The sequence below is a fragment of the Panthera uncia genome, chromosome A2 (genome assembly GCF_023721935.1).
Source record: "Panthera uncia isolate 11264 chromosome A2, Puncia_PCG_1.0, whole genome shotgun sequence".
Taxonomy (NCBI): domain Eukaryota; kingdom Metazoa; phylum Chordata; class Mammalia; order Carnivora; family Felidae; genus Panthera; species Panthera uncia.
Genome location: NC_064816.1, coordinates 77,125,961 through 77,143,633, shown reverse-complemented (window position 1 = coordinate 77,143,633; position 17,673 = coordinate 77,125,961). Strand labels below are relative to the sequence as shown.

The window sequence follows — 17,673 nt, the reverse complement described above, 5'->3', positions numbered from 1 at the left end:
TAAATTATATTATAAATATAATTAATAAATTAATAAATTAATTTATACTATAAATATTATAAATATAGGATATATAAATATAAATCCTATTTACTCACAGGAAAAAAAAATCTGAAAGTATATCACAATAGTAATACTATTGTCTGTGCCAGACATTGTGTTGCTCTGTATTTTTTTTTAATGTTTAATTATTTTGAGAGAGAGAGAGAGCTGGGGAGGCACAGAGGAAGAGAGAGGGAATCCCAAACAGGTTCTGCGCTGTCAGCCTGACATGGGGCTCAATCTCACAAACCATAAGAGCATGACCTGAGCCGAAATCAAGAGCCGGACACTCAACCGACTGAGCCACCCAGGTGCCCCTGTGTTGCTCTTTAAATGTACTATGTCACCGAAGTTTCGTAACAAACCCATGAGACAGGTTCCATCATCACTGCTATTTTTCAAAAGAGAAAACAGACACAGAGAGGTGAGGTCATATGCTCAGGGCCATATAGTTTGAAAATGCAAAGTCCATCAAAGAACCCAGCCAGTCTCCTGAGCTTATATGCTATCGATCACCGCAACTCCCTAAGATGTAAGTCTCCTCTGATTTTAAAGGCTCATAAATTAAGGTATCCAAATATGTGAGAAATAGAGTGGGAATTTTTTTTTAATCTTTCCCATAATACTTGAGCAATTCTCACTGTCAAACCTGAGAACATTCACTTGATATCTACAAGCTTGGAACCTCTGATCCACTCAACTTACAGGATATCAATAAGTGAAAACGAATGAAGATACAGAATTCTTAGCTGCTGTTCCCTTCATATATTCATCATTGCCCAAATAGATTTCTCTTAAAAGAGTAAATCTTTTGAGAAGTTTGAGGGTTTTTGTATGTTTTTTCTATAAGGCTATTGCATATCTTTTGAGTATGGATCCAAGCTATTTTGGTCTCTGTTCTTCCCATTATTTATTCTCATTCAAATGAAAATTTAAATACAAACTAGCTACCCATTCATCAAAATTGCTTCAAATTTATTTATGGTTCAGCAAAGAAGAGCTTCTGGGAATAAGAGCTTAAAGTCTATTATAGTTTCTATTAATAATTGTAGTCACTAATTGCTATGAGAACTTTTTTGGATATGCTAACATATAGTTAAAGCAAAGCCAGTCCAACAGACTCCTATAAATAGCATTGTGTGGTCTCACAAAAGTCATGAGAATTTTGTAAGTTTGGAGGGTGGGAAAGTAGAGACACGGTTTTCAGATTTTTTAAACGCTGTTATCATGGACTCAAAAGGCCAAAATTTAGAAACTGTACTCACAAATTCTTTATAACTAATCCTCCCAATTGCCTTAATTATTTTAGAATTACCACTTTTCTAAGGCAGTTTTAACTATAACTGAGATTAGACAGGGTTCCCAAGTGTTATTTTTGCTCACTGATTCATTAAATCAAAATGTTTAAAGTGCCTGCTATGTGCCAGGCACCATTCTAGGCACTGGAAATAAAGCAGCAAACTAAGCCAGCAAAAATCCCTGTCTTGCTGGAGCTTAAAGGCAATATGCTGATGGTACACAGAAAGCAAACAAGGTAAAAAACAAAATGTTAAATGATTATCGCAGCTATGAAGAAAAACGAAGGAGTTCAGGGGATATGGAGTACCAGGGAGAGGAGGGGCCACAGTGGTAAAAAGCGTGGTGGGGAAGTCCTTACTGAGAAGGGAACATTTGAACAGGGACCTGAATCAGGAAGGGAGGAAGCATGGAGGTAGCTGGGGAACAGCATGCTAGACAGGGGAACAGCAAGTACAAAGGTTCTGAGAGGAGACTGAGTCCATATGTGTTTGAAGAACAGAAAAGAGGCTTTAATGGTTTCAGTGGAAAAGAAAGATACGAAGCCAGAGAAGTAACAGAGGAGCCAGGTGCTCTAGGGCCTTACAGGCCAGGCCAGGGACTTTCTTTCTCTTGGAGAGGCATAGGGAGCAACAAAACAGATGGATAGAATTATGATAGGATTTATCATTCAAATGTAGGTATCTTTGCTGGTGAAAATGCTAAGCTGATGGGACACTGGGACAACACAGGCAGACCACAGCTGTTCAGGCAACCTGGTGGAATGAACCAGTTGCCGTGGTTATGGAGCAGAGGACCGACATGATCTTGGTTTGAGCTGGATCACTCTGGCTGCTGTTTTAAGATGAGCATGAAGATTAGGAGCTGCCGTAACCCAGGTGAGAGGTGGTGGCCATGGCAGCTTCTGGGTGTGTTCTAATGTAAAGCCAGCAGGACCCAGGGATGGATCAGAGGTAGGATGTAGAGAAAGAAGGTTTGGGGACTGAATGACTGTAAGACCTCAGCTGGCAATAATGAAGTTGAGGAGACTCAAGGAGGAGCTATCCTGTGGGTGGCAGCATGAGGAGCACATGAAGTTGGAGATGCCAACAGACATCCAAGTGGAGATGGTGAATGGGGAGTAAGACACAGTTCAAAGAGTCGTGTGGGAGTCACCAGCATGTAGATGGCCCTTAAAGCATCAGAATGGATGGCATCCTCAGGGAGACAGGGCAGATGAAAAAGAGAAAACGGTAAAGGACAGAGCCCTGAAGCCCTAGTAAAACAGAGTCTCAGGGAGGAGAGGAAGACACAACAAAGGATGAGAAGGGGCAGCCAGGGAGGTAAGGAGAAACTAGGAGAGGGTGAAATCCCCGTGGCCAAATGACAAAAGTGTGTCAAGGAGAAGGGGGTGATCAACTGTGATAAATGATGCTTTGGTCCTAGCAAGCTGAGAACTGAGAGATGCATTTTGACATGTTCCCAGTAAATACAGGGATGGTGTGTCTATACTGATGCATGAAAGGAGAGGTATGCACTCATTAATTTACCTCTAATACTCCTTTGCAGGTCACTGAATTTAAGACCCCGAGGGGTATGAAGTGAAGAGGGGAATACACATCCAAGAGAAGCCAGGCTTCTCGTACAAAAGTAGGTAGTCTGTACCATACTGTGTAGCTTCTGGAAGAGAACTAGACATGTCCACAAAGCTACAAAAGCATGATAAGTCACTTTTAGACTAGATCTGCCCCTCCTCCCCCCTCCAAAAAAATCACTACACTCTTCACATCTGATGAAAGAGATGAACTTCTTCAGATGAAGAAGAACACTGCTTCTCCACATGGCCTGTGTTATAAACATCACATTCACTAACCCAGAGGTCATTTCACATCTTTTATTCTTAAATGTATACACTGAATATTGTGGCAGCTATCTGTTATTTTGCCTGTCCTATTGCCCTCTCCCTCTTCTTTGGGGTAACAGCACCTCAATTTTCCTCTGGAAATTTATCCCTCCCACCCAACAGCCATCCAAGTGTGATGGCCAGACCCCAGGGAAGCCAATGAGACTTGTGGTCCCAGAACTAGAATTCAGTGATACAAGAAACGAGAGGAGTTGAAGAGGATTCATCCTAATTGTGGGAGCAAAAGAGCCTCGAAATCAGAAAAAAAAAAAAAGAAAAAAGCCAGAAAATCATGGTCCCTTTACCACCTTGATTCCTTTAGCAACTGACCACTTGACATACTATCATCATGTCTAACATCTGGATTTTCCTTCCGTTATGCAATTTAACCCACCTTCCATTAATAAATTCCTTTAGCCCAGGTCAGCCAGAGCCAGTTCCTACATCTGGAAACCAGAATACGCTGGTATACCCACCACTTTCCAAATTCTGTGGTAGCCAATAAAACTCATAAATTTTCAAGTCAGGTCCATTTTCCAACATAAGTAAAAATGAAGGTCTTTCTTTTTTATTTGCATCCAAGTTAGTTAACATATAGTGTAATAATGATTTCAGGAATAGAATTTAGTGATTCATCACTTACATGTAACACCAGTGCTCATCCCAACAAGTGTCCTCCTTAATGTGCATCATCTGTTTAGATTTCCCCCACCCAATACTCACCAGCAACCCTCAATTTGTTCTCTGAATTCAAGAGTCTCTCATGGTTTGTTTCCCTCTGTTTTTATTTGATTGTTTCCCTTCCCCTATGTTTATGTTTTGTTTCTTAAATTCCACATATGATTGAAATCATATATTTGTCTTTCTCTATTTCACTTAGCATAATAGACTCTAGTTCCATCCGCATTGTTGCAAATGGCAAGATTTCATTCTTTTTGATCATCAAATAATATTCCATTGTATATACATACCACATCTTCTTTATCCATTCATCAGTTGATGGACATTTGGGCTCATAAAAATGAAGGTTTAGAGGCCATTATTATATTGGCATAATATTCTAATAACCATTCTGATATTCTGATTGTAAATGTTTCTTTCACTGACGTTTCTAAGGAGCTCCATTCTTTTTATTCATTGGAAACATTTGTCTTTAATCAAAGTAGTGGATTTTTTTAATGGCTGTTTCATCAGGACAGCAACCAAGCATGTGCCTCATTCAAGATTTCCTATTCTTTTTCTATTCTGCGGGGCTTCCATGGCTTTCGTTATTTTGTGGAAATGCTTGGGAACAACTGGTATAGAAGGGACAGGACAAACTTGTTTAGACAAGTCGTCATTCAGCCATTCAGGTCACATTAGTGAGTATTATTTTAATAATTGTGAAGAGCTTGATCTCTAGAGCATTTACATTTTACTTCAGCGAATATAGATAGGTATCCCTTGGGTACTCATTAGTGATACCAATTTTGAATTTTCATTGACTGTAGTTTTCTGTATGTTTAAAATATTTCACAATTTATTTGGAATTGAAGTGTCTGCCTCACAGTTTCTGTTAAAAAGCTGACATAAACCATTTGTTTGAGAGAAATATTCTCAAAGGCTTAATACCCACAACAGGGCAGATCACCAGGGGAAGCAGTCTTATGGCTTCCTACCCTACACTTTAGGCTCACAGATTCCCCCGCTAGACCTACAACTTGACACAGCTCACCAGGGAAGACTAATGGGAGAAACGGTCTGGTCTGTCCTACCTGAGAAAAGGAAATGTTTATATGTGGACCTTCTCTACATTTCTGATAATATCTTTATAAAGGCTACCGTCCTTTTGTTCAAGTCCGATGAGGCAAATGTTTCTCTCTTAGTGAAAGCATGGGCCTCCCTTCAGGCCCTCTGAGAATCTCAATGGGTTCCCTCTGATTTAGTTTCCATGAGGCATCAGTGGATCTCAGTTTAGATCTGAGGGCAAACTTCGGGATAAACTATGATGATGGTAACAAATGAAGACATATTTGTATTACTAATGTAAGTACGAAGCAAGGGCAGCTTCTAGGCATTAGACACTGATGGTCTTGCAATCCCTCATGTGTCACACTCACCTGGTTGCCACAAAGCCTAAGGCTGACCTCTGCCCTCTGTGAAAGGTGAATTATTTGAGGGCAAGCGCAGAGATGACCCTTGGAGGTTGCCCTTTTTTTCTTGTTCGAACAGCACAACAGAAAGTGGTTTTTACAGACTGGATCCATGAATAAAAAACAATCCTCCAAAGCCAAGTGCAAAATAAACATTATGCCATTGGTGTCATTATCACCGTGTATGCAGACCTGTGACTAGTGAGCAGGTTAGACACTGAAAGGAGCTCTGGGTTGTCACAAGGACTCAATATGTGCCACATCACTCAATTTTCCAGGCGGTCCCTGTAGACTAATAACACATAAAGGAATTTCCTGAAGAAAGAAATATATTACAAATACATGAACTTCAATCAAAATTTTTTGAAATGGCTCTCTTCCCAAGAATTCTCCTCTTGTATTCCAGTTCTACTTAGGTTTTATTAGTGAGTCAGAGAATGAACTTCCTATTTACTTAAAAAACTTAATAAAAATTACACTCATCAAAATGTTAAAAATAAATTTGAACAAAATTCACAAATCATATTTATATATTTTTGTCATCATACTTTGAAGGCATGTTAACTCTTTCATGTCAACAGTATACTAAGTGATTATCTTTACTTTCTGCTTTATCTGGAAGATAATGTCTTAGACAATGAATATTTAGGACTTAAATTCTGACCTTGTTTGGCATAGATATCATCTTTCTGCTTCAGGTTTTCAGTCCTTTTTTAAGTTTATTTATTTATTTTTGAGAGACAGAGAGAGAGAAAGTGCAAGCAGGGGAGGGGCAGAAAGACAGAAGGAAAGAGAATCCCAAGCAGGCTCCACGCTGTCAGCAGAGAGCTTGACTTGAGGCTTGATCTCACAAACCATGAGATCATGACCTGAGCCAAAATCAAGAGCCAACCTGAGCTTAACTGACTGAGCCACCCAGGTGCCCATCAATCTTTATTTTAAATAACAAAATTGGCTTTTACTTTTCTTCGTTTTTTCTTTCTTAAAATGTCTCTTATTATTTCATATTATCATCCCTTTCCTAAAATAAGTATCATTTCTATAAATAAATGCATACTGGTTAGAAGCATGGATTCTGGAATAAGACTTTGCCTAATAGCTTTCAAATCTTGAGCAAATCACTTACCTCTCTGTGACTCAGTTTCTATGTCCAGAAAAAGAGGATAACCGTACCTAACTCATAAAGTTGAAGTGAAAATTACATATTACATGCCTAGCATACACTAAGTGCTACTTTAGGGTTTGCTATTAGTATTGTTGCTATTAATTTATTTCTAAGCCCTTGAGAGTTACCTTTTCTTATTTTTTGATAGTATCAGTGCTTGGAATGAAAATGTGAACCTACTTTTTCTAAAAGAGACCCATTAATTTCTGTATATTCTTCCATCACAAACACTGAACATATAATATTTTTTTGCAGTATGAGAATGCAGGAAGTGTTTATCTGAGAAAAGGAAATATGAAAAGAACTGGAACTATGATCATAGGATATTTCAACATTCATAACAAAGGTGGCCTAAACAAAAAGATTACATGTTCCCGAAGGTAAGACTGAGATGCCTGTTTCCTCTGTCAATATGTAGCAAGCAAGAGAAATGACAATGTTGGATTTGGTCCTAGAGGCTGAGCCAGACATAACAAACAAGGTTAAGGCTGGGGCAGAGCTCACATTCACGACCATGTCACACATCTAAGTATTTGAAACATCAACAGGATTTACATATGGTGATGCTGCATTTTAGACAGAAAGGATCATCAGGAAACAAAGTTTGGTGAAGGAAACTAGCATAAACTGTCAGTTATAAGAAACTTCAGAAATTGGAGGTCAGGGACAGATGACTTTCTCAAAGCATTACTAAAAAGTCAACATGAAATGCACTATTTTTGCTACTTGCCAAAGTAGCACACCTTAAGGGATATTTTTTAAATGTATTATCAGAAGTGTCTTAGGAAACACCCTACTTCCATCACAGTGGCCAAAAACAATTCTACAGGAGGATGAGAGCAATTCAGAGCTTGATATAAGAATTGTGACTGACCTTAAAGAGAATGTAAGCTGGGTCGTCTGGGCATTCAGAAGAAATAATTAGGACTACATTCACCTGCACATAACAGGAAAGTGATTAAGTTTTCTTAAGATACAAGAAATTTAGAAGAGGTATTCCAGGGCTGGGACAGCTGCTCAAAGTTACAAATAAAGACCAAGGCTCCCTCTAAACTCCCATCCTCAAGGTCACAAGATGGCTGTACCACACCCTGGCTAGACGAAATGGGTAAGAGTAGAGCAAAAAGCAACTATTTGCTGAATCTTTTAAAAAATCATCTTTATCAATTTTATCAATAATCTTTCTAAAGATACCACCCAGTAGACTTCCACTTCATCTCACTAAACTTTACAGCAAGGGAGCCTTGAAGGTATTTTTAACTGGACACATAGTTGTTCTCAACAAAACCAGTTAGTAAGAAAGGGAGTTTCAGTAATGAATAGGTAGACAACAGGCAGTGTATGTAACACAATGATACATTATGCAATCTAGGGGCAGGACAATCTTCCTCCAATACTGTCTAGGGAAGAAGATGTCAACCTGCCCAGCTGACATGAGTTGGTTTAGAGAAGCTTTCCTAGAGGCTGGAATCTGCCATTGTGATCATCTAACTCTAATCTCCCCAACAACCTGCTAATAGTCATTTGCCAACCATAAAAACCTTGCTCCTGTGGACAGACAGAATGCACTGGACAGGCAAAGCCTTTATCCTGACAAGTATATTTTGTATTATAAATGAACTGACCTTCCACTTTACCACCTAACCACTTGTGGATCTCAGTTTCCTCAATCAGTCCCTGAGGACCTGGTGAACTCTGGATTCACTATCAAAACCAATCTCTCTCAGTTCTAGTTTGGCTGAAATAGTTTTGTATTTCAAAACAGGGAGTTGTAGACATATATATCATAGGATTTGACAAAATATATTAAACTGATATCAATATTTACTTATTTTGGCATCTTTCCCAGACTACACTTAAATATACAAAATTTGGTTGTTATGATCCTCAAGTAAGGAAAATAATCAACTTAGGAACAGGAAGGTTTGAATTAGGAATTGGATAAATTAATAAAAGTTTTGGGTGGACTAGAACCACACTAATTAACCCTTAATTCTATGCAAGTCATATATTTATTCTGGCTGGGAAGCACTTTCTGATCATACATATTTGGTGATGAGTTGATTTTTTTTTTTTTTACTTTTGTGACTCTCCTTAATAACTCAATTTAAAACCTCTCTTGAAATGTACCACATATTGACACAGCACAAAATGAACATGCATGGGTAAATGGCTATCTATCTATACAATGCTTCAAATACTCTTATCTAATGTTGGGTGATTATACCAGATGATAATAGCTACTATATGATAAGCACCTACTGTGTGGCAGGTTCTTTATATGCATAACCTTATTTGATGACAGCAACCCTGAAAATGAATGTTATTATTTCATACATCAGAATGAGGAAACTGAGGCTTGGGGATGATAGAGAACTGCCGAAGGCACATGACAAATAAGTGGCAGAGAAAGGATATACACCCGGCTCTCTCTGCTGCCAAAGCTTGAACTCTTTCTCATACATACATGACTGTGCTCCCTGGACTGCTGTTTTTAGTGTGAATAACACTGAACTGAGCCAAGAAATCTTTGAAGTTTTGAGCTGAAATAGACAATGGCACAAAACAATAAAATAGATCTTGTTCAAGAAAGATTATGGTACTTACCCCAGAGCAACACATCTCCCTTCTTAATTCCCAGTCTAGTGTTTGCCTTAAACCAAGGCCCCCATCCCCTTTTTGACCTGTTTTTTGAGAGCCAGAAACCAGTAAGATGGCATCATTATTTCATATCCACACAACTGCAGTTAAGAGCCTTGGCAGAGAGACCAGCAAGTAAATGAGATGACTGGAGGTGACCGAGGTGATGATAAAGTCCTTCATCAGTTTACTAGAAGAGATTCTATGCACTCAAGCATTCAGACGTCTCCAAATTGAGCTCTTTTAGATTCAAGCTAATTCAGTATGCCATTTTCTAATTTCTATAACTACCCCTTGTGTGTACATATATGTTTCTGTGCACAAACTTTCGAATCTGAAGTTTGACCAAGTAAGTCACGGTGAAGAAAGCAGCCAACTCAGAATTAAACAGCTACAGGCCTGGGGGTGCCTGGGTGGCTCAGTCAGTTAAGCATCCAGCTCTTAATCTCAGCCTGGCTCTTGACCTCAAGGTTTTGAGTTCAAGCTCTGCGCTGGGCTCCAAGCTGGCTGCGAAGACTACTTTAAAATAATTTTAAAATAATAAAATGAGGGGCGCCTGGGTGGCTCGGTCGGTTGGGCGTCCGACTTCGGCTCAGGTCATTATCTCACGGTCCGTGAGTTCGAGCCCCGCGTCGGGCTCTGTGCTGACAGCTCAGAGCCTGGAGCCTGTTTCGGATTCTGTGTCTCTCTCTCTCTGACCCTCCCCCGTTCATGCTCTGTCTCTCTCTGTCTCAAAAATAAATAAATGTTAAAAAATTAAAAAAAAATTTTTTTTAAATAGTAATAAAATGAAAACAATAAATAATAAATAGCTACAGGTTTGAAAGTTCTTCTGAGAGATTTTACAGTGTAGGAGGAAGGGTCCACTTTTCTTTTAGGAATAATTAACCCATAACTTTTTAAAAGGGCAAGTGCATGTCACAGAAAAAATAACATTAAATTTTTAAAAGAATAATATAAAAAGCCTACTCGTCCACTTCTATACTTGCAAATATCCAATGAGAAAAATAATGGATATAAATGTACTGATGTTTTTCATGTTACAGTCAAAGGAGAGAAAAAATAGAGATGGTGACAAAAAATCTGAAGGGGAGAAGGAAAAAGAGAAAAAATAGAAAGAACAGAAGAGAAATGTAACACAGAAAAAGGGAAGGAAGAGGGGAGAGAAGGCAAGTACCTGTGATGTGGTAGAAGGAAGAATGAGAGGAAAGACAATGAGAAACTATAGGAGGAGGAACAAAGGGACCAAGGAAGAGAGCAGGTGAGATATAGATGGAAGGAGAGTGGACAGAGGCAGGAAGGGCAGAGAAAGTGGATTCTGAGATGTACACTCATCACTGATTGGTTAACTATGATCACACCTCCATGTCACTTAGTATGCGGGCACCAGCATACATCAGTGGCAAACAATCTCGGGTTTTATAGTTGCAAAGAATACTTTAATCAATAACGTTTAATTTATTCTGTTTTCCAAATAAAGTTTTCTTTTTCTCAGGAAAGATAATTTAGTATAAAAAGATAACCATGGTTTTCAGTGTTTACTCTGAAACATTAGAGTTCCTATAAGTCTCTTCATGGCATTCAAAACTATCTAATTACCTTCGCTTTGGTTTTTTGAGTGATTAGAGCTGCCTTAAGCCACAAAGCAACACCTGTACATTTGTACTGATCCTTCGGCACACACCCACATTTCGTTGCTATATTGGTTCCTACATGGGGTTGAATAAAGAAGGAAAAAAACATGCATAGTTTTAGCAAAGCATACACTTTAGAAGTAATTGGTTAACCCGTAGGTACAGCATTCAACCCTTTAGAAGCTCTGCCTTCAGTGAGATGGGGCATAGCAGGTACCATGGCGAAAATTACTCTCTGAGCTACACAATTAAAACCAAAGAGAGATCACCTCAGGAATTACCTGACAGCCAAGAACATATATACTTTTAAATATACCATTCCTGTGTTTGGACAGTCATTATGAAATCTTCATATTTGAGATTTCAACGCCAATTTCTGAAAATGTGTTTTTAATACTTTTTTTGCTTAAACTTGATAAGAATGATATTACACAGTTTGGTTATTTAATAAATGATTCTAAAGTTGATGAGGTGGGTTAATCATCCAAATGTTTCCTGAAACCAAAATATTTAGATAAATGAATTTCTCTTTTTATATGTGCTGTGTCTTTACTCAGACGAAGCCTAAGCCATTTCTCTTTGTTCATAGTGAACCTGCCATTCTAACAAAATGCATTCCACCTTCCTTCTCTTCCTGACAGAGGGTAGGGCCATCCATTTTTGCTATTTCTATATTACATAAAGAACTTAAAATTTCTTTAAGAACTTTATATTTTGTGTGAAAATACGTACAATTTTTTTAAATGCCAATGTTCAAAAAGTACTGATTACTCAATTTATATATGCTTTTCAAATGTAAAGGCTATTTGAAATACTAAGGGTTCAATGCATCAGCAACTATTTGTGAACATTAAAGCCATAGTAAGTGCCATTTGAAATAATCAGAAGAACAATTCTGATTATTGCAACACATTCTAAATAAATTGATCATATAAGGTTCCCAGGTTGTTCTATAAAGTTGATCAATTCCAGAGAGGGAAAAAATAAATCAAAAATGGCTCTTAAATGTATTCTTTTGAATGAAACTAATTCATGAAAAAATTTGAAAGTCAATAGTATGGAACTTTAAAGTCTTGCTACAATCACATATCATCTACTTTTTAAAGGTGAAAAGAAAAAATTATGGGAATAAGACAGTTCTGTAAAAAACATATGATTATAATGATACAACTTTATTTTATTCTTTAGCGTTTTTAATGAAAATAAAATAATAGTTTAAAGAAGCACAAAAATTGGAGGGAAGTACTCTAATTAAATAATTTCTGGTAATGAAGAAAGAATATCTGCCTAAATGAGATGTTTTCAATTATGAGCCTATAACTTGATTTAAGTCTTGATTTTTTTTTTTTTTTTAAATTTTTTTTTTCAACGTTTTTTATTTATTTTTGGGACAGAGAGAGACATAGCATGAACGGGGGAGGGTCAGAGAGAGAGGGAGACACAGAATCGGAAACAGGCTCCAGGCTCCGAGCCATCAGCCCAGAGCCTGACGCGGGGCTCGAACTCACGGACCGCGAGATCGTGACCTGGCTGAAGTCGGACGCTTAACCGACTGCGCCACCCAGGCGCCCCAAGTCTTGATTTTTTAACCTCTCATGGGGGAACACACTAAAGCAAGATTTATGTGATTTATGAAACAATCTGAACCACCTCACTAAAAAATGTTTGAAATGAATTGTACAGAGTGAGATGAAATATATAACAAGTAAAGCAAAATGCTTTAAAATGGTCAATTTTCACAGTCACATACAAATTGGACACAGCTGCAGTTCACTTTTAAATTGCACTTAACAAATGATCCTAACAGTTTAAGTATGCTGATTCTGAAATCTGAGACAAGTAAAGGACAAATAACCACAAACCTGATCGACAACACAGTTACCTTACCAATATCACATTACTTTAATTCAAATGATAAAATCATTCCCTTGAAAGGAATTTAATCTGGAGTATATTACCAAAAACTACGTCTGACATATATCATTCCTATATTTGAAAGGTCATTATACTGCACTGCCATTGAACAGTGATTTTTAAATAGCAACCAGTTGATTCCAGAACACATATATTTATAATAGTAATACTGGCTATTGTAATGACAAAGTGGTCTTTCTCCAATTATATCTTTTCTTAGGTAAATGCTCAGTTTCAGCAGGAAATGACTTTCCCAATCACCCCACAATATGATTAAATAAATAATGGAATGGAAATGTAGCATGAAAGAACCACCAACAGTGATACTGGATTTACAAAATAAAATAAAATCCCCCTTCTAAAGCATTATACCACACTGTTAATTCAGTTCTGCTTAAGACAATTTTTTTTCCCCTCAATCAATAATTTAGAACATTTTTTCACTGTTGAGGGAAGATTTGCCCCACCTTACGCATCCTTAAAGAACAGGGATTCTAGTCTATTTCAGGATTCAGATAAAATGTCTTACTCAAGCTCAGGCACCTTCCACAGACTCATTTACTTATGTTTGGCTTTCATAGTTGCTTTTTCTAATATCTCACATCTCTTCTCTGAGGGTAACTGAGTAAGCCAATCTTATGAGTAGGTAGGTTCTTATTTACACGACTTCAATGATTTCTAAAAGTCTTTCTATCCCAAAATATAGTAACTGCCTGGTTAGTGATGCTAAAATTCTTCAAAACAAAATAAAACAAAAAAGGAAAACATCTTTCTACCATTATAATTAAGACTGTGGGAAGATTCAATATTGATGAGTCATCCTTACTACAAATCAGTTGGGGGAGGAGTTATAAACAAAAAAGGATAGGTAGATACCTGAGGGTGAGAAGGAAGAGGGATTATAGTAGGAAAGGGAAGGTGCAGACATCAACTCAACCTTTGCATGTTTCACAATACTGCCCTGGTCCACAGGAGGGGAGCAGGGAATCGCCAGGTGTGGCTGGGAAAGAGAAATGGCTTCTGACTAGACCATCTAGGTTTCCATTTCCTAGCTTCCCATTATTCACAACTTTCTACAAAAAAAAAAATCAGGTTTGATCCTGGAAACTGTGTTGTAGAAACTGACCATACTTTGGGACTTACGCAAAAACAGCAAATTCTAGGGGAAATAAAGTTTCTGATCCTGAGACCTTTCTAATTCAACATGATGGATGTGAGACCTCTTTTTGCTGAGCTTCTGGAGTGTGGTATACTCATGCAAGGACACCATAGTTCATTGTGACTAACGATGCCGTCTCAAGAGAGTCGTAGACAACAGAATTTAAAAGATACAAGAAGATGAAAACAGAAGTACCAAGTGACACCCTTTAATAAAGAGATGAAAAACTAGTAGAAATAACCAAGCACTCTTTACAGAGTTGTCAAAACTGCAAATACATGGATAAACTATTTAATGTTGGAAATAGATGACAACTGTTAGACATGCCAGTTTCAAATTCTTTAGCATTACATTTTTGTTTTTCAAAAGATTTTCAAAAAATCTTTAAAGAACGATGACACATACACAGACTCGTAATTTTGAACCACTTTTACACTAGACTGACATTTGCCTTTCCACTTCACATTCTGAGCTCTGTCACATAGCACAAGTCTCAGAGGGCAGCTGACATCATAGTCTGATCTACAGTAATGTTCTGTGTTAGGTGCCCTTGTACATATGACTTCTATCGCAATGCATTCTTTTAGGTAAAAAGTGACAACCATCAGCTGTATGCAAACACCATTCCTCCAAATGAGGAGTCCAATGTAAATCATACAGAAGGCTGATTTTTCCAGACATAATCGCTACCTTTAAAGACTGAGAAATCTCAAGCTAAGGTTTTACAGATTTCTGAGCTTTAAAAAATGTTGGCTGAATGACCTTCTATTTTGGTCTCCTATAAAATGAGCCAACTGGAAATGTACAATAGGTTAAGTTTTCCTATGATCAGTTCAGTTCTTAAAGACACCATATAATTAACTTTAACATTTTTTTTAAGTCCACAAGAAAAAGAGACACATGTAAGCCTCATTTCATTTTTAAACCATTCTTCTACCTGTAGAACATTTTACAGGGAAAAACTCTTACTGAAGGCCTGTAACTACAACCAGCTTCAAAATCTAAATATTTGATAAAACAGGTAACAGAAATTTAAAATATGACATGAACAATTCTCAAAGTTTGTAATAATTTGATATTCTTGAAGTTACTCAAGAATAAAATTTCTCTATCTTTACTGACGGTGCGGGAAAGAGGTAGAAATTGAGGCTTCCCCCACGATGTCCAACTTGAAGAATTACACTTTATTCTTACTCTATCTTTTCAGACTTAGGGATGTGATTATGGTCAGTCTTTGGCTGACTTATATTTGCCAGCTATCTAGCAAAAGCAAATGCTATGTCATATTTTAATATTTTTAAGTTTTCTACGATGGCACCTTACAAAGGATGAAGAAAACGGAAAAAAAAAACAAAGCAAAACAGTAACAAGTCTTTGTTATCACATGGCCTTCCATTGCAACCTGGCAATTATACCTTTTAGCCCAGCTCTGGCTCACTTACCTACCACTCTCACTTAGAACTAATAACAGACAAGCCCCTTTGCTAAGGGTCACACCAAGTGACAGGCTCAATCAATCAGTCTGCAGGTTAGGTCTGGGTTGCCATCATACTGGCTGGTCTTTCCACTTAAAAGATTCTCACCACCTCAGAAAAAAACACCAGAACGTTATTGGGAAGAGAATGAGCTAAACACTTTATTAAAGAAGGGACTAGTTACAGAAAATTAATTTTACAAAGTCTAAAATTCCAACGAATTAGACTCCTGGCTTTACAGACAAGGCTGCCACCATGCCACAAGAAAGTTGTAAAAAGCACTATTTTAAATCTCCAGAAAGCATTTATTTACGCAAAACATTTTAAAGCAGATATGAAGGTGTTTTTAAAAAAAGAGAAAACTTAAGGACTCTCATCATTCTTACACGCATGTTTATCTGAAATGCCAGCTGCTGGGTGGATTATCTCCCGCTATGTCAATAACTGTTAGCCTACAAGACATGGAAACTATAATATGAGATTACTAGGCAATAGTTTCTATTTGATTGAGTATAAGTATTTTTGCCTTGAAATTCTAATCAAATAAATGCCTGTCCTGGCTTAGAAGTTCCATGGAAGTGAAATGCTCAGAAGTGCCAGAGGAAATAACAGAAAATGGACAGTGTCTTTTTTCCCCACATACACGACTAACTAGCTTAAAACAGTCAAAATACATGCACCATACAAAATTATATTTCTTGTAGCTAAATTTTACTTCCTCAGGAATGTTTAATTTTGATGAAGGACTCCATAATAATGATCCTCTTTTAAAAGGTATCTTTAAATTATAAGGGGCTTCCACAGCCCTTACCTGGAAATTAAAGCTGTGCAGATAAAAGACAAAGTCATCAATACACAACACAGAGACCACTTGAAAAAAAAAAGCAGCACGTTAAAAAGTAAAAGGAAATTTTTTTAAAAAACCCATCTTACGGACATTTTAAAGGACACCTTATGAAGAATAAAGAGCTGGAAGAAAGCCGCTCCATTTCAGGAGGGCTGTCTGACACTGGATGAAATGAGGGACCCCTGGCTGGCGAGCAGCGGGAACTTTGCAGCGGGCAGGCGACGGCGCGGGGCAGCCGGGGACCGGGGCGCGTCAATCTGTCACCAGCCCGTCCGCCAAGCCCCGCGCCAGCCCCAACGCCACCCTTCAGGGGGAACCGGGAGCAGGACAAAGGTCTGGAATCCAAGCACGGGGTTAGGGAAACAAGACGCGCGCATCCACTAAACGTGCCGGCTGCAAGGACAAGGAGTGAGGGGGAACGACGCCAGCCCCCAATTCTCAGGCGTTTCCCACAAGAACCGGCTCATTACGAGCAGATGCGTGAAGGGAGTGTGTGGTGAGTGGCGAATAAATCCCAACTCGCTGCTCGATCCTCACTAACTTTGTTCTCTGTCCCTTCACAGAGCTCTAGGTTGAGGGAAGGGTTCTCTTGGCTCTCGTTTAAATGGCCCCTTGGAAGAAGGAAAGAGATAAAAAGCTGCGCTCGCGGGCGCACCGGGCCGGGCGGCGAGCGCGGAGCCGCTGTGGTACCTACCATGGTATTCTTGTCCCGGTACGTAGTAGGTGGGGTTGCCCGCAATGTGCAGAGAAATGAGCACCTCGCCCTGCTCCCCATCCCCTTCCAGCTCCCCGTGGTGGGTGCACAGGAAAAAGAAGGGCGAGAAGCGGGGGTAATAGCCCACCGCCGCACGCGCCCTCAGCGTCGCCCCCAGCAACAGCGCCAGGAGGAAAGTCCGCGGGGCCCAGCAACTGCGCTCCATGCCGCCGCCGCCGCCGCCGCCGCCGCGCGCCGCGAGCGCCGCTCGCTCATTCAGTTTGGGAGGCGCCGGGACGGAGGAACCACGCGCAGGGAAGGCGAGAAGGCGGCGGACGGGAGCAGAGAGGACTCGAGAGCGGAGCTCCGCCGGGAAGTTCGGCGGGAGACCACGGCTCGCAAAGTTTCTTTGGGCCGGCGGAGAGCGGACCCCGAGCTGCGGGCGCCGAGAGCGCGTCGGCCGCCGCCTCCGTGCGCTGCCGCCGCCGCCTCTGCGCGACGCCCCTCGGCCAGGCCTGGGAAAGCGCCCGCCCCCCTCCACACCTTCTTAAAGCCCCGGGCGCCGAGTCCCCCCCGCCGCCGCCACACGTGTCCCGGCCGCTCCCCCGCCCCCGCGCGCCGCGCCGCGCGCGCCCGCCCGGCCCCCGCCCTCTCGGCCTCGCTCGCCGGCACCTCGCGCGGCGCGGGGCGTACGCCTCCCGGGGCTCCCGCGCCTCAGCCCGGTTCCCACCCGGAAGGGCGGCGGGGGGGCGCGGGCCGGAGGAGGGGGTTGGCTGGGGGGGGGGTGCTGTCG

At 39.9% G+C, this 17,673-nt stretch overlaps 1 protein-coding gene across 2 annotated transcripts in view; it reads right to left on the bottom strand.

Annotated features, from left to right (window-relative positions):
* The window catches only part of RELN (reelin), a 524,894-nt gene extending 507,492 nt beyond the window's left edge, over window positions 1-17,402 (bottom strand). For both annotated transcript variants that reach the window (XM_049641337.1, XM_049641338.1), the window contains exon 1: window positions 16,881-17,402. In XM_049641337.1, the coding sequence (XP_049497294.1) occupies window positions 16,881-17,106 (226 nt within the window). In that variant the 5' untranslated portion in view covers window positions 17,107-17,402. The remainder of the gene's footprint in view (window positions 1-16,880) is intronic.
* Window positions 17,403-17,673: the final 271 nt, after the last annotated feature.